Source organism: Akebia trifoliata, chromosome 4 (genome assembly GCF_017979445.1).
Source record: "Akebia trifoliata isolate Shusen 1 chromosome 4, ASM1797944v1, whole genome shotgun sequence".
NCBI lineage: Eukaryota > Viridiplantae > Streptophyta > Magnoliopsida > Ranunculales > Lardizabalaceae > Akebia > Akebia trifoliata.
In genome coordinates, this window is record NC_141378.1 from 3,411,513 (window position 1) to 3,432,897 (window position 21,385).

Here is a 21,385-nt window from a genome sequence, read left to right on the forward strand (position 1 = left end):
AATATACTTTTAGTCAACTTCTAATAAAAAACCTTTAAATCCTCCGTAAAACCATTCATCTTCAAGTTCTTCAACTAAACAACTAACCATAGTTTGCCCTCACGACAAGAAAAACCTAGCTCCGCCCCTAGGGATACATGACAACGACCCACGATAAACAATTATAAACTTTGACTGTTATTAGATCCTACTCGGTTTGGGTATTTTGTTGGATATCAATATTTGATCCAAATTTGTTCCAATAACAACAAGTTCAGCTTTGAATTAGATCAAACTATAAATAAATTTCATGTATATAAATAAAATATTTAATATAATTTCTCATATTGGATAGGGGCCTTACCAGGATATGGTTGATCCAAAACCAATCTGAAAGGTTATCCCATAGGATCCTTATCGAAACCCAAGTATTCGATCCAAATCGAAAGTTATTGGATCAGAACAGATCGGATCTCAAATGTGGTCCGATCCATTAACAGCCTTACTTAAAATGTGAAGTTTTTGAAGTTGAGGATCAGTGGTCAGATTTTGGTGGACCCAATTCAGTTAACGGTCCAGATTGAGACTACACATTCTAATTTGGCGATAGTCCACCAAATACAGACGAGGCGTCTTTTAGTGATACATTGTATTTTTGTACCAAAAAGTAATCCTATTTGGTCTCTCTCTTTCAATTTTCGCGGGAACTGCCCCCATTCTCTTCTTCTATATCTCTGATACGAATGTGAAGAGCAATTAATAGGTAAGATCATTGTCTTTGATCTATAAATTAGTTTTTTTTTTTTTTAACATCCGCCATCGCAATCAATTTCAGTAGTTTCTGCGACATCTACTATATCTCTGGAACGACAGTTACTCTCAGAAGCCTTTTAATTCTCTATCCGAGTAGAAGATTTGGATTTGAATTCGTTCGTTTTGATTTATTTATGCCGTTTATGTGATGCTTTTGGTACTAATTTAATATTTTTTTTATAGATATCATATTTTGATCGCGTTTGTTAGTTTTTGTATTCAAATTCCTAGATAAGAAAAGAAAGGGTTTCAGTCAATCTCGATTAATTCAATTTGATCTCCTTTTCTCTTTCTTTGATTTGTTAGACCACATCATTCTATTTATGATAAAGTCAGAATTGTAGAAATTGAGAAAGTCTGCTTAAATTCATAGGATCTGGAGTGGCACTGCAGATCTTTTCCACTCAACAGGTAAGGTTTTTATTGCCACATGGATGTTTGACATGGCCAACATTTTTGGTCCTTTGTTTGATTTGAGACTCACTTCAAGAATTACCGTGTTTCAGATAATTAAGAAAGTTCTTCATGGCCCCAACAAGAAAATCTAGAAGTGTGAAGAAGTGGCTTTCCGAAGTTTACGAGGAACTGCCTGATAAGGATGCAGGCAATGGGAATAAGAGAGGGCAACGGGTGAGTTTTCATAGTTCATATAAAAATGACATTTGAAGAGTTTTAGCTTTACTGCTTTTGGTAAGATGGGGTATTGTCAGCAAAGGGATCAATTTCAAGAATTTTGTTTTGTGTGTGACATGTATGCTTAGGTTTCATATAAATCATGTTGTTTTGTGTTCGTTTCAATACATTCACTAGCTGGCTGTGCGATATCTTTAAAACATCGACACTACTTGTTGGAAGTTTGTTAATGGAGTTGTTGTGAAATCGATCTAAGAACAATAAGGAAAGAAAATAAAGCAAGATAGGATCACATACAAAACATAGAGATTTGTATGTGGTTCCCTAAAGATTGAGGTACATCCACGGATCACACAGATTCCACTATCAAGAGAAAATTTGCAGTTACAGATTACACCCTTTCACTGAAAATAGACATATACCCCGCAGGAAAACCTAACTAAGTTTTTATATAATACCAATACAATTATGAAAAATACCCTTGGGAAAATTTCTTTCCGAGGTTCTGCACCTGAACCTCCACCTTCCGGGTTTGGCCCCCCTCCAACCTTAAGAGAACTCAACACCAAGCTCGGCCGACAGGACGCATGGCTTGATTAACAATACCTCCTTATTGACTAGTACCGTTAGGCTCCACAAACTGAAACAGTCCTAGTGTCATGTTTTGTTTCTTATCCATCATTATCAAAGCCTTACCCCCCAACAACCTAGGCCAACAGATCAAATTTGTTTGACTATTAAATTCTAGCTAATCTATGCTTTTATTAAATTAGATGTTCTCATATATGACTTAATATCACAATCCATACTCTTTTTGGTCATCCTTTAGTTCTTTTAAAACCTTTAACCCACACTTCTCATTGTTCTATTTTTAGTTGTGATTCTGCATGCTTAGACCATCTCGATTGACTTGTTTGGTAATTTATCTATACAGACATTTTCTATGTATTGACTGGCTTTTTCATCTGTGCAGAAGAGGAAGTTGTCCGATGTGTTAGGGTCTCAATGGAGCAAGGAAGAAATAAGGTGCTTCTACGAAGCCTACCGAAAATATGGGAAAGACTGGAAAAAGGTTTTCCTATTTTTCATCAACTTAGTTTGATGTGCCCTTAACGAGTTAAAGAACATACAATGAGAAGTTCTGCGAAATTTTCTTAGAACATGCTTGTATGAATTGCTTCGTTATGCTCTTGGCATCTTTTATTCATTATTGGCTCATGTGGATTTCAGGTGGCTAGTGTAGTACGTAGCAGATCTGTTGAAATGGTAGAGGCCCTTTACAACATGAACAGAGTAAGCATAGTCATTGATGTCTAGCTTTAATGATAAACGGGAATGTCTGTTTTTTTTTTTCTTGAATGGTTTCTACCGTTGAAGCTTTTTTTATATACTTATATGTAGTGAATATTTCAAGGTAATGTTGCAAGTTTTGCGTATCTTTTCTTTTTTCTCCACTAACTTATGTGTCTCTATTTTCATTGAGAATATTCACTTAAAAACAATTTCATCCTTGTCCCTTAACTCTCAGCCTTTCTTGACCATCAAAGCCTTATTCCGAAAATCTGGTTCGGCTGAATGATTCTTTCTCGTCCAGCTAACTTTTAGCTTTTGCAACAAATAATTAATTTTTGGAGATGAAAAGAACAGGGAAAACGTCGGATATCAAATTCTAATTGTCCTCTTGTTTGTGATTTCTCTCTTGCCGATCCTAGATATTCTCACTCCTGCTACTCTTAATGTGCCTTTCTTACATGTCATTTATTTTGTTCAAGTTTTAAGCATTCTACAGAAAACAATGAACCATGGTGTTTGCCATACTTAATTCTTTTTGTTGCATGATGGATGAATGAATCTTAATAATTTGTCCTTTTACGTGGATAGTTTAATTCCAATGTTGTTCAGAGGCAACTAGGTGGCATCAATACTTTTAGAGAGCTTCTATTAACACATCAACTTTTACTTATAACACACCTCTATGTAAGCAACTGTTTAGTTTCAAAGGAATTGTTGTGTTGTTAGTAAAAGTTGGTGTGCCAATAGAATATGAACACATTTTCTCAACTTATAACAGTTTTGAACTCTAGATTTCTAGGTCATGTTTGTAAATTCCGATATTCTTCCAATGGGATTAACAAGTAAGTAGGACTATAGGAGACTTAACTTTTTATAGAAGTATACTTTGTCTCTAAATTTGAACTTCAAGCGTGTTAGATACATGCATGCTTCTAAATTTTTTGTGGGTATCACATTCTTGTTGAGCGGAGAAGTTTTCTGAGTTAGATATCTTCAGTTCATTGAGGTTAAATAACTAAATTTTCTTGAGTTTCAGGCATACTTGTCCCTTCCAGAGGGAACGGCAACTGTAGTTGGACTAATAGCAATGATGACTGATCACTACAATATCATGGTGAGTTAGCTATTGATTTATAAACAAAAAATTTTGATTGTCTGTTTTCCTTCCATAAGTATATCAATGGTGAAAGAGAACTATAATTATAAGTTATAACTACAAAAAGAACTAAAATGCTTAGTTAATTGAAAAAGGTCTTTAGCACTAGTATTTTGCATATTGCCGATAAACACTGAACTTTCTATTAAAATGTTTGTGCAAACTCTATAAGCATTACTCCATCATTAGTGCTAAAGTCACGAGAAGAGAAGGCAACAAAGATAAGTATTGGCAAAATACAATGGTGTGCACGAGAAGTTAGATGAAAACTAAAGGATTGAAAATTGTTGCTGGCCTGCATGAATCTCTGCTTTTTTTTTACCTAAGTTCATACTTTGTACTTTGTAGCAGTAATCATGGTATTAATTCTTGACATATTTCCATGAATGTATCGACATATTTCATTCTTTTGGGAGTGAAATTCCCCAAAATACCTCTTTATTTTTTATCTATAAAATAATTAATAAATATAAAATGACATTGTGGAAATTAATGCAGTAGTATTAAATAAAACATGTGGTGATAAACTCATTGCATCTAATGTTCAGTAATCCCTAATTAGTATATATATGATCTCCAAAGGATTTATTAGATGTACAATTCCATTACCATCAAGCTGTGAAATTGCATGAAACAAAATATAAGTTAATTAAAATAAAAATAAAAAGGCCTGTTTGTTTCCTTATTAAGACTGGATGTTAACCCAGACTTGGGACTGGGTCACTGGTTGAATAGCTGGTTTACTTAGTTTTTTCAATGCATGATTAACTTGTTAGCTGCCAAGATATATTGGCATGTGGTTGAGCTGTATTTTTGATGTTTTTGTTTTGAATTAGAAGTGGACTGAATGCTCTAAAAGTTTTTTGAACCTTGGATTTATTTGATTACAGAAAGTATCGCAGTTTTTGTAACTCCTTAAACCATCTCTTCTTTTCTTGAGCTTGGTTCCCTTGTTCAAGAATTTTTCTGTTTATAAACCTCTATCACTTGTTTTTCAAGCATATGAATTACCATTGAATTGGATTTGTTTTAGCAGCCTATGCTCTGGGAGTAGTCTTTATGTATCTTTTTTTTTTTAGCAATATTTAGTGATGTTCATTTCCCTCAAAAAGTCTCTGGCAATAAGTAATAATTTGGAGCTTATACTAGAATTGTTCATTTAGATGGTTTGAACTGGTATGTGTCTGTGCAATGGGTTGGCTTGTTGGGATGGTTTAGTATCAATCTAAAGTCAATTGATACTGAATTGGCAGGATGGGAGCGAAAGTGAACAAGAAAGCAATTCTGGGCCAGGAACATTTCGAAAGCCTCCAAAGCGTGGTCGGGAAGAATTGCAACATAATGTCTCAAAAGGTTTAGATGGACATGTTCCAGATTTGTTGCACTCCCAGTCATTTGTGTCAAGTTTTGGGTGTCCATCATTGTTGAAGAAGATGCGTTCTGGTGGTAAGGTCCCATTCTTCAAAACATAGCATTGAAGGGGTGCCTTGCGTCAGTTTCTTTTTAATTATATTTACTTTTATGTTTTCAGTACTTCAAAATGCTTGCAACTTGACTGTATCAATGAACATTGCATTATGTAAACTTAAAACCATTTTTGGGTGCATAATCATAAACTGGTATTTTAAAACTCAAAATTTTTATTGGACTTGGATGTTTTTGCTTTGATTTACCTAGAGATATATTGTGTTGTGTCAATAAAAATATTAAAGTAAAAATGTAAAAGTTAAGAAAAGTAAAATATTTGAAGTTAGAAAATTATTTAGAAAAAGATTTTTCATCCTCCTCCTCTTAAATGACATATTCTCTTCCTTCTTGTTGGCATACCTAAATTAATAATGATCAAATCGAGAACCTTTGAGACTTAACTTCCATACATGATGCTCTTTGATCTTTTTTAGGTAGTCGATTTCATGCTTTTGGAAAAAGGACTCCTCGCTTCCCTGTTGACTGGGAAAAGGATGTTTCACCAATTAAACAAGGTCCAAAATCAGATATAGATTTTGATGAAGTTGCTCATGGGGCAGCATTAGCACTGGCAGAGGCTTTACAAAGAGGAGGATCTTCCCAAGTATTTCAAACACCAAACAGAAGAATGGAGGGCATGAGACCCTCCCCTGTTTGGAATGGTGAAGAGATGGTATGCTCTTTCAATTTTTTTTTGGGTGCTTTCTCCAATAATGTTTCAAATGGATTAATTAACTTATTTATTTCGTATCCACAAATTTAGCACCCTGAGTCTGAGATGGTTGGTACTAAGCTTATTGGTACTGCAATGAATGAGGGCTGTTGGAAAGGTAGTTTAGGAAGCAGGGAAGCTAAAAATGGAGATTTTTCCAGAGATACAAATGGCCTTGGTACAGTGCAAGATCATGTAAAGGAGAAGAAGTTTCATGGAAAGAAGCAAGAAATTCAAAACCTTGAAAGTGATCATTTTGACAATGTTGGGGAAGGGGCTAGTGGCACTGGACTCAATTTGAGTTTTGTCAAAGAAAAAGTAGAAACTGAAGTTACAAATACTAAGACTGAGCTATTCTCTCATCAGGGTCCAAGGAAGAAAAGTAGGCAACTTTTTCTTGAAGGTACATCAACTATTGCCTATAAGTTTTTCACTCAGTGCGTTTATGATTATTATATGTTTTTAACTTTTTTTTTTTTATTGTATATATTTGCTTACCTTTTTTTTTTTTGGTTTAAAATTAAACCTTTGTTCTATTTGTCAACAGATTAAAACTAGTTTTTCTACCTTGAAAAAACTAACTCGCATGTATTTGTTTTAGCATTTTTTTTTCTTCATTTATATAACCTATGTTGTAGTAAAGAAGGTTTGGAATTGAGAATAGCTATCTTCTTCACAAGAGTTAGTCCTTATTCTTTCAAGTATGATTTCATAACTGAATGATGTAAAAGATGAAGAGTTTAGTTTATACTTTATATATCTATAGGCCACCTATTTTCTTATTTTCCTTATTGGATCATTGTACATTCCCTAAACTGAAATTCTTTGATAACATTGATTCCTATTCCTAGATGCTATCTTTGATATTAAGTTTCACCAAATAGAACAGTAGAGTATTTGAAAGGCCAAATTGAGAAATGGGGATAGGAACCCAAAACTTTGTTCCTCTACCATGTCATTGTCGCTCTCAACTCATTTTTTAAGGACCAAACCTAAATGCTTAGTTGATAAATCCAACGAGGGACTACATAACACAATTTTCTTTTACCACAAAACTAATTGCTAATACCAAGTTGAGATACGTTTTTGTCAACTGTCATGGTTGTTAGGGATGTAGATAGGGGTGCAACTTGGTTCGGTTTAGAGCAAAATTAGAACCGAACCGACCAAGGTCAGTTCCATTATATGGGAACCAGAACCGAACCGATTTAGTCTAGAACCAAACCAACCCAAATCGACCTTAATTCGGTTTGGTTTGGTTCGGTTCCATGGGTTGTAAAAAAAATAAAATTGTACAAATTTATCAATAAAATTATGTAAACAAATAAATTATGAAAAATTAAAAACACAAAAATAAGATTATGAGATCACATAAAAAATTAGATTAATTAAAAAAAAAAAATAGGGTTTCTAAAAATTAAACCAAAACTACAATACCCAATTTTCATGAGAGCCGGTGGCACCGTGGTAGTTGGTGGTCGCAGGTCGCAGCCGTAGAGACAAGAAAGAGAAAGACGAGAGAGACAGTAGAAGAGGGTTTCGTTTATATATAAAAAAAATTACATTAAATAAGATTTTGGTTCGGTTTTCAGTTTGGTTATGTTATTTAAGATCCTGAACCGAACCGAATCTATCGGTTCTTACTTTTGTTAACCCGAAACCGAACCGTATTTAATTAAAACCGAACCAACCCAATCCAAAATTCACGGATTGGTTCGGTTCTCGGTTTGAACCGAATTAACTTGCACCCCTAGATGTAGAGTGTAGACTTCATGGCGCCGTCAGGGTGAAAAGCAATGTTTAATGCTAATTATGTACTTCAAAAAATTTAATCTGATAGTTAGCTAATACTTTGTTGTTGTTGTTGCAATTTTAATTTCACTATCATCCTTCACATTATTATTATTACTATTGATGCTAGTAGTTTGTCTATAATAATTACACATTCTTTTTTACTAGTTTTGGCCTCTGTTTATAGATGAGAATACTGCTCTAGATGCCCTGCATACTTTGGCAGAATTATCAATGAAGCTGGCACCGATGTCCACTGTTGAATCTGGTAAGCATTTTATCTTTTTATATTTGCTTAAGAATAAACTAGCGTAAGGGAAGTGATTCAGAATAAATATCATGATTCATGAGGTGGATACTTGATCTGGATGGACTTTTTCTCTTTGCTTTCTATCTACTTAATGGTTTTTTTTTCTACAATGTTATACATTTGATCTTTTTTTTTCATACCTGAAAATCTGGAAATGAATTTGCTTATTCTTTGGATAAATAATGCATACACATTGGACTTTTTGTATAGATAGGGAAGTTTGTTTAATGATCTTTTATTTATCTATAACTATGAAAATCTGTTAATCAAAGTGAAATTGTTACGTTTATTGATTTGTTAAAAATTCATCCCTAGGCACCCTATCTTTCCTGTCTATGTGTCCCGCTTTTTATTTTACTATTTTATTTGTTTTATATTTTTAACAGAGATTTCTCATAGGGTCTTTCTTAGAATAGGATGGAGATAATAGCACCTAAAACTTTTTATTTGCCATGTTCTTCACAGGGTCTTTCTAAGTTTTTAACATAGAGTTTTTCTACTTCATGAAATTATGTTTGTATTTTAGAAACATCCTCAGATTCTTTGTGTTTCTCAATCTTAAGCATTTCATTTTCTAGTGTTGCCAGTTTTTTGTGACCAAGATTATATCTGTTATTGTTTTTTTCTTGGTCTAGAGTCATACATGCAGTTGAGGGAAGAGGAGGGAACTTTTGATGCTGTTGATAAGTCTAACATACCTGAAAGAATGCTGGTGAGCCTTCAAAAAGACAAACCTAAAATCTCAGGGGCTAAAGAGAAAGGAAATCACACAATGAACGGCGTTAACATCACTTCCCATAACAACGCTAAATTAGGAAAGGACTCAGCTCTTGATGGTAGTGCTTTTTCTCAAGCGAAGCAGTCGCCTCATCAGTCCAGCTCGAAAAAGCGAAAAAGAAAACACAAGTTCTTAGCATCAAAAGTAAGAATTTAAATTTAACTTCAATTTTACATCAACCTACTTGGATATTTTCTCTCCTTCATGTGCAACTATTGATATTCTTGAGCTTCTAGTCCTGTGTGTGGGATGGGTTGATGATTGTATCCAGTTTACCAGGTGCAGGTTTCAAAATATGAGCCACATAGTGACACTCCTTTGAATGAACCTCAAAGATTAAGGTGTGCAAATTGTTTTCTTCAACTTTTATAGATACTTTTTCTGTATTTCCTATGCTTGCTAGACAGTACATTATATAATGCTTTTGCAAAATAGAAATAATAAGGAAGAACAAAAACACTAAACAACATAGAACATTTTTTCATTCACTTTAGTCTCACATGGAGGACCTAGGTCAATGGGGGCATGTCATCATTTTGAAAACACAGTGGGTATCTCTAATATTGACCAAAACATGAGGGACATGTCTAAATCACCCTAAAATTAATAAAAATATAAATTGGTTGTAAAAAAGACTTGTAAATTACACATAATATTCATTTATTAGTATAAATGAATTATGATATTTCAATATCATCTCATTTTGATGTATTCTAAGCATCTTAACGCACTTCATACAAATAAACACATACAATTATCCATGTTCTAATTAGTTGGGTATATTAGTAATTTACCCATACATACTTAAAAATTATATATATATATTTGAAATCCAGTACTTGTAGTTTGCTCATTTAAGCAAATATTATTTCATGGTAAGGTATGTAATTAATGTGACATTATTATTGTCATTTCTATGTAAAATATAGTCTTTTTGTTTAGCTCTCAAATACCTAGGCCAACATGTAGCTAAGCACGACTGATCTTTATTTTCACTTTGATGACTTAAAAGTGTGTTTTCATGTTTGTTTTCAGTGAGAAGTTCCTCAACATTTCCACCATTTCCATAAAATTATGTTAATTTTGACGCTCCTCTAAATGTTTCCATTTCTAGGCTAACTGAAATAGACACCGAAACTGAAATTTGACACATTGCCCATCATATGATAACTACTTCATTCTATGGATTCAACATATAAAGTTGAGTCCACAAATCCTGTTTTTTAGGGTTTTTTGAAACCCACACCCATGAAAAATAGCTCACCAAGAATTTGAAGTCTGAATTTATTGAAGCTCAGAATATAGACCAGTAAGGAACAACCTATTTTTAATTTTGCTATTCTGTCAAGATATTCTTATACTGGATATACACTCAAGCAATTTTATGCTTACTAGTATGTAATGTAGGAGGATGGGACTATGATGAATCTATATGCCACAGTTGTCAGCTAGGTTTTCAGGTCCCATTTCCATATCAGGAATCCTTCTAAGATCGTTCTATTCAAGGTTAAAAATCTTGTTTCATTATGTTCCTGGTTTTTTTTTTTTTTTTTTAATAAATGAAACGGAACCAAAATATTTGGAATGTATTGAAAGATTTCTTAAAAAATTGATTTAAATCAATAAAAAATTGCTTTTATCCATTAATAAATATAGAAAAATATTTTCTCAAGTGTTTAAAATGATGACTAGAATTAAAAAGCACACTTTTGACATCGATGCACATAAGAAATGTTCTGAAATGAACATAGGTACCTCGAAACGTTGCATATATGGTGTTGGAAAAATTTGTTTTATTTAATTAAATGAATTTTCTTAGTTAAAAGTAATGTTTTGAAGATGCGACCTCAGTGAGGTGGTAAAGTCTTTGTATGGTAAAACCAAAGATCTAGGATAAAAAACCACCCTTCTTCACAATTAAACCCAGTGAAAAAAGCATGGAGTGCCCATGCATGGCCTAAGGGTAACATGTTCCGGTTTGTTGAGAGACATTCTGAAACCTTTGAAATCTAGTAAAAGATAGGATATATTTCAAAATATTTCATGAAACATACTGAAAAATTGCAAGATGTTCACAATTTCAAGTCATGTCGCAATCTTTCATTCTGTCATGACGAAAGAACATAATTTTTTTAGTTGAAACATTCTGGAAAGAAACTTTGAACCATGGTTGTTTAACTTTTTTATGATATACATCTTCAAGCTGTTGCAAAGGCTATTCATCTGTGGGATAATTATTACCATCCACATTGTTAGGTGAATAACCTCTATAGTAGATTTTCATCAACAAACAGCCGTTTTACCGAAGTAGTGTGTTAAGCTACAAGAAAGATCAAGTTTTAGAGGTTGGTAGCAACAATACAAACTGAGTGAGTCGCTTTTGTATTTCAAGTTCCATAGGTTACACTTGGAGAGAGGTCTTGAGATTTGTTCTCATGAAGTTTAAGTGAAGATACACCAACGTCAGAGCCAATACATACCTTTAAAAATGACCTAAGTTCATAGTTAAGCAAATCTTGAAATTTTCAAGTTCCTACCATCCGTATTACTGCCCCATTAAAAAAAAAAATTAGGTGGATTTGGTTTTCATCAAAGAGATAAAAAAGAAAGGGGACAAAAAAATGATGAGGGGGAACCAAGGGCTGTCATTTGACATACCCATATAAATCTACACTCTTCACTTTATCGGCATCCATGAGTTCTTTATGACTGATTGTCACTTCACGTGGGCCTAATTATTGTTCTATTGGAAGGAGTATCTGCGATGTTTTCATTTTCTTTTTGCAGCATTTGGTTTGCCTATGTCCTTACAATTATTTTTCTATTATATCTCTTAAATAAATGGACTGCAGGGTTCTGATGAACAAGGAAAGGTATCCATGAATAAACCTAAGTCCGTTGGTCAAATTGCTCCACATCTAAAACAAGTGAAATCTGTCAGACCTCCACAATGTCCTTCGAATGCTGATCTGCGAAGAGCAGGGAAAAATTCAGATGTTTCGGTTGTAAAAGTTTCCCCTGAAAATCAAGTTTACTTACCAAAAAAACTCAGGAGTAGGCGTAAGATGAATCTGCAGAAAGCATTGGTGCAGGAGTTGAAGTCTCCCGAGAATAATGGAAATGACCAACCCAAATATTCTTCCTCACTTCATGAGAGAGCACATGATCTTAAGGTGAAATACCCCCATCCTTTATGTTTGCAGGAACTAAGTATTGTGAAGTTTTAACCATATCGGTGTATTTTCTATTGCAGGAAAAGCTTTCTCATTGCTTTTCATCTCCAATGCTACGTAGGTGGTGTGGTTTTGAGTGGTTTTACAGTTCTATTGATTACCCATGGTTTGCCGAAAATGAGTTCGTAGAGTTTGTAAATCATTTAGGATTGGGCCATGTTCCGAGGTTAACTCGTGCTGAGTGGGGTATCATAAGGAGGTATTGTCTATGAATTGCTTCTGATCTGATCTGTAGTTTACATTGCACTGACACTTTTTTAAGACCTCAACCATTTCATGATTGTTGGCAACATTTATACTTCACTTCACATTTAGGTTTTGATGCAGTAATCTTGGCAAAGCTCGGAGGTTATCACAAAATTTTCTAAGGGGAGAAAGAGAGACACTTGAAGAACATCGTGAATCTGTGAGAACTGCTAATACTAAAGTACGAAATGGAAGTAGGGAAGTACTTCCAGCAGATCCGGCTTGGTCTTTGTCAGTTGGACAGTGGGTTATGGCTTATCATCCCAAGACAAGAGAAATCCACAATGGAAGCATACTAACTGTTGATCATAACAGGTGCAGGGTTCAGTTTGACAGGCCTGAATTAGGGGTTGAATTTGTCATGGTAATGTCTTCTTTAACTTGCCTGAATGTAACTATTTGCTTCTTTTTTTCTTTTTTCTTTTTTTAATTTTAGATTTTCATAATTTTTTTATAGATAGATTTTCCTAGTTTTATAATATGTTTATATTGTATTATTAAAATATTAAATTTATTGCGTCTGGCTTAGGCCTCGTCTTGCTGCTTGCACCTTAGACAATAGGAGGCCGTAGTGCTTTAAGTAGGCCTTGTGCCATTAGCTACATTGAATATAACTATAGTTTTTTCTCTCCTAATGAGATGGCATTAAAAAAATTCCAATTATTAGTAATAACAAATAATTAACATATTTTGATTTCTACAATCTTTAGAATCTTCAAGAGTATCTGGAAATAAGCAACTCACTAGCATGCTTCAAATTTCATTTTATCTTGAAATATCTTGGTGATAATCTTAGTCTGTGAAGAGCCAGGCTTTTTCTTTATATGACCATGTTAATTGCACGGGGGGAAGAATCTGAAGAGTACACTGCCACTTGAATCCCTTATGATTCCACCATAGATATTGCCAATTTCTCAAAGTGAGCCATTAGTGTTGATGCTCCAAGTGGCAGTATAAGTAGACTTGTATGACTTTGACTTCATATGCCCAATCAACCCATTAGATTGTAAGTGAAACTGTATCTATGTTGTTCCTATCAGAGGGCATGCTAGTTACAACATTAACCATAAATGTCTCAGCCTGTGTGAAGTGTTAAGAGAGCATATTTTACGTCCTCATGTGCTGTAATGGTGTTTTCTTAATTGCTAGGTCTTCTATTCTCTGTGTTTGGCAAACATAACCTCTACCATACTATAACGCTCCACTAATTTTCTGCCAATTATATTGAGGAGGTATTGATTATGAAGATGCTATTACATTAACATTTTTTTTTGTTGAAGATTGGAAGCTTAGACCTATTATTGTTTATTGGATTACTGCGTTTTTAACATGTTATATAATTGAACAAATCTTATCCTTGATATTATTTTGAAGTTCTATTTTTTATTTATGGGATTTTATAATTTTTAAAGTCAAAATATCCGTTTCAAACATCATGATGTTTCAAACATCGTTAAAATTTTGAGAACACCTTGTATTCTGTTAGAATTTTGTGGAACCAAGTTATATGACATCTGGTTTTCAATCTTGTTCTTTGATTATGATGCATCAAAATTTCTGTGATGTAGAATGGCACCTCTTATCAGTATTGGGGGATATGTCTATGCTACATTTCTTAAATTTGCAATGAACACGTATGGTAATTATCGTTATGTCAAAATAATTTCTGCTTCCTTTGTAAATATTAATCTTTCTTTCATCACAGGATTTTGATTGCATGCCTGTAAATTCAGTGGAAAATATTTCTGATGCTCTAAGAAGACCGAATATCACAGTCGATAAAGTCCATGAAAACTTCAATGAGCCACCAAATATTCAACCTAAAGAGTGGAAGATTGGAGGGTACATGAATTGTGCTCCAAATGAGATTCTGGAGGATGCAGATGGTCCATCCCACATTCCTTCGCTAACTTATACCGGAAACAACTCTTCAACGCAGGCAAAGGTCAGTAGTGTCTTGCATTTGTAATGGAGTATGCCATTTTCCCCCTAAATTTGGATTTGATGGGCATCTTTTTTCATCTGTTGAATCTAACAGGTATTAAACATGATTCCTGGTGTAGAAGTATATGGAATTTATAAAATGTCCCATCTTTTGGTTCAATAACCGAAGTACTCTCTTGGAATTAAAATATAATGTGTTTTATAAACTGTCACCCTAGAAGTAGACTGCGGACATCTTTTTTTCTTCTTAGATCTTAACATGATTTTTACTCGTGACTGTTGGTGTTCTAGTGTATAAATGACATTTAGAAACTAAGAGTTGTGGTAACTGTAAAAAGTATCTGATTAAAACCCCTTCTTTTAAATTGTTTGTGCACAAGATGCAACATGTACTCAACCCTCTCTTTTACAGATCCAAGCTAGGGAAGCTGATATTCGAGCTCTTGTTGATCTGAACCATGCTCTTAATAAGAAGGTTGTATAACAAAGTACTTCATTCACATCAAGCCTAACTGTTTCTATTACTGCATTTTCTTCCTCTGAAATACATCAACATTCATGTAATCTTTCTTCCATACTAATGGCATTGCCTACTAATCACTTTTTCATTCTTAAAAAGGTTTGCTGAAAAAGTCCAAAGTACTTCATACTTTCAATTTAGCCAAATTATTAATTTTTGTCTCTGCAATTGTCACATACTGAAGGAACAGGATGTTAGAACCAATTATATCAAAATCAGGAATTTTAATTCTTAAGAATATGAGAAGATCAATAGAAGCTGATTAATCAATATTCAATAGTAATTAAAGAACTCATGAAAGAAAATTCTAAAGTCAAAAGGAAAAAAACATTAGGCTAAGAAGTCCTACAGATAGAAGGATTGATCAAAGGCAGTAGGATTAGGTGGATACTATCAACACCCATAGAACGATCTACTTCTAATCTAAGAAGTAAATAGTTATATTTCCTAAATTTTCGGATTGTTAAGGGACAAGGAAGATAGGTTCAGCCTCTTAAACATAGCCCCTCAGATAAAATGGAGAAAGAATTGGGGCCAGATTTCACCCTTACTTCTAATTGGAAATACGAGCAGAATTTTCCTTATATCATGATATGTTCCATTTTTCTGTTATTTCATGTTGTCTCAAGAACTCAGACATCTCAGCTTATTTTTGTATATCTCATGATCTTGTCATTGCCTTGTACCTTCTCAGTTTTTCATATTACTGAGACATACCTTGAGGCCTAGATTTCAAAGCAATGTTTCATATGACTAACTATTTGACCTTTAGAATAAAGCTTCTCAATTTTATTGAACTCTGGCCTTTTGGGTTTGTTTATTGCATTATTTCTCTTTAGACTTGAATATCTTTTCCTACTTCCTTTTTTTCAAGGTCACCTTGAACTTGTTTTACACCAATATTTTGTACTTCTGTTTTATTTGCTTGGTATTATTTTCTGATTGCGTTTTGAAATGGATGTATTGAGTTCACTATTGGTAAGCTCACCTTTCTTATCTGTCTAATTTGTTGCTGCTTTTAAATTTATTGGTGACCAAGTTTCAAGGCATTTTATTTGTGCTGCTGGAGTTTTGTATTTTAATATTTATTGCTCCGGATCTTATCGTAATCTGTGGCAAAACAGAGTTTCTTCACTCTTGTCTGTTGGTGATTCTATCAGAATCACATGTAACTTATCAAGATTTGTAGACTTAAATAATATGTAATTTTCATGATTTGTAGAAAATTTTGGTGTTGGATCTGAGGCATATGAATGACGAATTATTGAAAAACCAAAATGATGGAGACAATGCTCTCAAGGATTCTGAGCCCTTTAAGAAGGAATACGCCACGGTACTCGTACAAATTGAGGAATCCAATAACCAGGCATGTCGCTTCTCTGAACTCATATTCAGCCTATATAAAAGAAGACAGCCAATTTCTGATTTGCGGTTGTGTCAATGCCTATTGTGACAGTGAAACATGTCTCAATATGTCACTACATGGATCCTTGCATCTATGACAGTGACACCCTTTATTTTATTTTATCTTTCCTTTCTATTAAGTGATTTCCAAAAGCAGACTGGTGTGCTCCTTTCTCTATCTACTAGTAGTGAGCCCCTCTTATGGATTTACTAATTAGCTGACCCCAAATCTTTGGGTAAGGCTTTTGATGATGATAATGATAAATCTACTTATCTTTCTTAAGTTATTTGATTGCTCCGTGGTGTATGGAAAAGTTTTCCCTTACCTTAATATATTTCTTAATTTATGTAAAATATTGCTTACAATATATGCACATGTATGTTTCTGAATTTTGGGCTTCTCTATGTTAAGCTGCCTTACATCTGTATTGGAAAGCACAAACATGTCCATGTCATTGTTACATAGTTTGGCTTTAAAATTTTTCAAATTGTTACATATTTCCTCCAATCTTGCCGCATGTAACATGTAGTTAATTGTTCACACTTGCTTCACAGGTAAGTTCTGCTCTTCAGAATTTGAGGCAACGCAACACCTACCAAGGAAATTCCTCACCTGGATGCTGGAAGCCTGTGGCCAGTTCAGGTGGCCCTGGTGAGCCACTGAGCTATTTTGATCATTCTGCATTTATCAATCAAGAATCAGTGTCTAATGTGATTGAAATTGTCAAAAGCTCAAAATGGAAAGCACAGACAATGGTTGATGTAGCTGTGCAGGTATAGAAGGCCTCTTAACTGTGTAGCTTCTCTTGATTTTGTTCCCTCTGTTCATTTCTGACATACTGCATTCTGTGGCCTGTGACCAACTCTGTTTTATTTCTTCCCCCCTGCCTTGATTGCTAAATTTATTTAATGGTTTTAAATATGGATTCTCACATTTGAACTATATTTCCGCACATCTCGGATTTTCTTTGTTTGTTGATTCCATCTGAGGAAATACAGAGCATGGCAGGAACCAACCATGCATGGTGGGCCTCACCTCCTTATGCTTCAACTGGTCTATCTCTTAATAGATTAGACTCATCTAGGGCTTAAAATGGGTCGGGTTCAGGTCGGATCTGAGTATATCCAGACCCAATTGTTTTTTATTCCTATCCGGATCCTATTAGCTAAAACCATATCCGAACCATATTGCTTTCACTAAATCCGGATCCGACCAGACCAAATTACTTGATTCGGGTCGGTTGGGGTTGGAAAATTTCGGTCCGTTAAAATTTTGTTTTGCTATATTTCTTTTCTACTTGCTATATTATTCTATTTTACTATTATAATTCTTGTACTTAAAAATTCATGTTCTTAAAGTAGTAGAAAAAAAAATATTTTGAAAAACATAAAAATATTATTTTCAAAGCAATATATCATTCGGATCTAGGTGGATATAGAGATGGATCCGTATCCAATCTGGATCTGATTCGGATCAAGGACATCAACTCATATTTGACCCATTTTTTTATTCAGGTCAACTCCAAGGGCCGACCCCGCTTTTTTTGGTTGATACATCTGGCCACATCATTCACTTTGGCACGCACACAAATTTTTTTTAATTGGGAGTGTAGTTGGCCTGATTGCACTTCTGCCTTGACAAAAAATTTCAGGTAATATCATCTTTGAAGGAAGGGGATGATGTTTTGGCAAGGATTGGAGAGGTTGTAGATTCTGCCAATAGCCGACATTCTGGAGCCATTTCTGGCCTATCGGCTATGAGATCTTTGACCACTCCAGTTCCAGGTCATTGTGATTCAGCTTGTCAGGATCAGGTAAATTCCCACATGTCAGAGCCAATCGGAGCAATTCATGCCACTGGTCTGAATCTGAACATTGGAAGCGAACGGAATGAATTACAAATTCCTTCAGCTCTTATCTCCTGCTGTGTTGCTACTTTTCTCATGATTCAGGTAAACTGGTGGATATGTAGGCCTAATATCCATGTTTTAATGCTATATTCAACAAACGTCTATTTTGTTGCACATGGATGCATCTCAAATTTGTGAACTAGATTGCTTGAATCCTTTTGATCAGTCCCATTGTATGCCGTGGCCATTCAAAGACTTGCACGATTAAAATAGATGGTTGTGATCAATCAAAAGACGACATGATTGAAGCTTAAACAATTTTTTTATGAACAATGACTTTGGATGTTTTTTTTTTTTTTGGGTAATGAGCATGGTTTTGTGGCTGACTTCTCTCATGAGCAAGTCATGTGGCTTACTAGTGGGGGTGCCAAGTGGTTGTGGAAAAGTTAGTAGAACACAAATTTGTTTGATAGGCTATTCTACAAGTTTGGATATTTATATCTCCCGACGCTGATTATTTATTTTCAAAATGATGCAGAAATGCACAGAGAGACAGTATCCACCAGCCGAAGTAGCCCAGATACTAGATTCTGCCGTCACAAGTTTGCAACCTTGCTGTTCTCAAAACCTTCCAATCTACAGAGAAATACAATTTTGCATGGGAATGGTTAAGAACCAGATACTGGCGCTCGTACCAACTTAACCATAGATCGACCACCCCCAAAACTAACCAACAGTACTCTTTTCTGTGTATATATACCACACTAATAAGTGAAGCCAAATTCGACTTTCTGCTTTTGGTGTTGTCTCTACATCTTTTACTTCTTATTTGCACTTTTGCCCTCTTAATGGGTGATTGATACACAGATCAATGATAATTAAGAGGGGTGGTTTTATGTTACATTATTACATCTTTCCTTAACTATTTTTCATTGGTTCGACATTTAGATCTTGTAGTAGTTTTAAGATGCTGTTTGGAAACATGGAAGGTTTCCGCTGCGACTTGCAAGTTAGAAAGCTACTCCCCAGGGATGTTAGACCTGGTTTTTGGAAATGCAAGTCTTGTCTATTTCTCAGGTGAAACAGGTAGAACCTGTAGAAAATTTGCTACAACAGTGTTGTCGGTTGTACCAAGATTGGTTCATCGGTGGTAGTTGGCGTCATCGATGTTAACTGTTGATGCCACAAATGGTCCCACCCACCTGTGTAAAAATCAGATTTTGAAATAAAATCGGTTCAACTAATGATCCATCCTACTTTTGTGAGTATTATCCTTTTATAGGAAAGTTGCGTATTTTAAAGCTTTTTTAATAAACATACATCGGTCATCGGTACAATCGAATTGAACCAGGGTTTGACCAATTTGATAAACATAAAGTTGAATCTTTAGTTTGGTTCCAAAACATTGTTTGAAATTGAAAAAAAAAAAAAAAAGTCCAGAAGTAAATGCAAGTTCAACAGATACCTTACCTGATTAAATAATTAAAAAATCCATTATCAAATAGAGGTGTTGCTCATATGCTAAACATTCTAAAAGCACAATTGGCATGATAATTTTGGCTTTCCCTGCCAGTCTCCATATGGGAAAAAAAAAAAAAAAACGAAAAAAACAAAACAAAAAAGAATAATGCTGAAGTGACGTCAAGATTTTACCTCACGTGGCACATACTGACATGAGAGTGCATGGGAACCATAGATACTTTTCATCGAGATACGAGTGAAAAGGCATCTATGGTTCTAATCCACTTTCACGTCAAGATGTGCGATATGAGTTCACTCCAGCACAACTCAAAAAAAAAAAAAAAAAAAACAAACAAAGTTGGGTTTAAATCTATCACAAAATGTGGGTTGAAGTCATATTCCTTTGTTAAATTCTATCTAGAGGCATGTATTTTTTCCCCCTCTATGACATAAGCCCTCATCACAGAGTCATAGATCATTTTTCTCGGGATACACAAGGAAAATATTTAAGATTCTGCATATCCCAAGAAAAGTGATTAATCATTATTCATTTTTTTTTCTTTGTTTCCCAATCGCATCCCACAATTTCAATTCGACCTTTTTGGTATATCTTACTCTTTTAGAATTTCAAACTTGCATGTTATTTTTTTAAAAAAACTTTTATTTATTTAGACCAAGAAGATAATGTTAGGTTCTACTTGAAAAATGGATCCCACCATTAGCACACTCATGGTCGATCAAATTCGAATCATGTGGTGATCGTTTTAATTATTTCAAATATGACGAAGAAAACTCAAATATGACATTTAGGAATCACAAACTAATCCTTTTAGGTATGTATGTGTGTATTCAAAATTAAAAATGATCAATGATTTTTATATAAAAAACATAAAACCAAACACAGTTAATCTTATTTCTCATTCCACATTAACAAGCTTCTTTTTAATTTAGTATTGGGAGGGGCCGCGCGTACGCGTACCCCAGCTATCACAAATTATGACATAGACTCTCCCACTTGGGGAGATCTTAGGCGAGTGCTCCTCCCAAGTGCAATGGAGGCCACTAACCTAGGCCATGGACCTTCTTGATCGCCCATTGACCCCGTCCAGGTAAGTATGTTTTTTTAAAACTTTAATCTTATTTTATACGTTACTTTTCCTTTGCTTCTCTGATAATTATCCGATGTGGGACTAATATCAAATGAGAATCCTTATCTAACTTAAGAAAATCATACTTACGCGTTGGAAGTGCAAGTTATTAGAGGAAACGTTTGGGAATTTAAGGGAACTAGTATATTTGAGTTCCTCACTCACCCCAACTTGTCTTTTCTGTTAATAGAAAGAGTGGCATTGGTATTTTATTTGTGAAATCTTTTTTTTTTTTCCTTCATGTTTATGTGTAAGCACTCTTCTAGACTTTGTACATTTCCATTTTAAGATTTGAACCCCAATTTCAATGTTTTCCCCCTTGTCATGAAAAAAATAAAAATAAAAAACTCATTTTTCGAGTATGAGTTTGATCCGAATCTTTTTCCTAAAGAACAATGTGATGTGCTTTGGTCCAACAAAGATTGGCCTAACCAATGTCGGGGGCAAAGCACGCTAGATTCTATTCCAATAGGGAAGGGTAGAGGAGTGAAGGGGAGGGCAACGCGAAGGAGAAGGGAGAAGTGGACATTATTATTTTTTTGTTTGCTTATCGTGGGTATCCCCACCTTTCGGGTGTGACTAATCCCCCCGGTCACAAGCACCGCCCCCTCAAAAAGTCCTACATGCAATTGGTTGAGTTGAGGGTC

The 21,385-nt window shown here is 34.5% G+C and overlaps 1 protein-coding gene and 1 non-coding gene across 2 annotated transcripts; one reads left to right on the forward strand and one right to left on the reverse strand.

Moving 5' to 3' along the window:
- Positions 1–631: 631 nt before the first annotated feature.
- LOC147403007 (protein ALWAYS EARLY 3-like) lies at positions 632–19,030 on the forward strand. The gene is made up of 20 exons (XM_086437540.1): positions 632–742; positions 1,099–1,203; positions 1,299–1,422; positions 2,399–2,497; positions 2,656–2,718; positions 3,755–3,832; positions 5,128–5,320; positions 5,776–6,014; positions 6,105–6,456; positions 8,032–8,112; positions 8,790–9,076; positions 11,785–12,105; positions 12,186–12,364; positions 12,493–12,775; positions 14,117–14,356; positions 14,768–14,830; positions 16,098–16,241; positions 16,835–17,053; positions 17,932–18,231; positions 18,668–19,030. Exons 3-20 carry the CDS (start codon positions 1,318–1,320, stop codon positions 18,830–18,832), a joined length of 3,411 nt encoding a protein of 1,136 aa, XP_086293666.1. The 5' UTR covers positions 632–742; positions 1,099–1,203; positions 1,299–1,317; the 3' UTR covers positions 18,833–19,030.
- Positions 19,031–20,547: 1,517 nt separating this feature from the next.
- On the reverse strand, positions 20,548–20,707 carry LOC147403008 (U1 spliceosomal RNA). Its single transcript, XR_015178160.1, has one exon. It is a non-coding gene; the product is annotated as a U1 spliceosomal RNA (small nuclear RNA).
- Between the last annotated feature and the right edge of the window lie 678 nt (positions 20,708–21,385).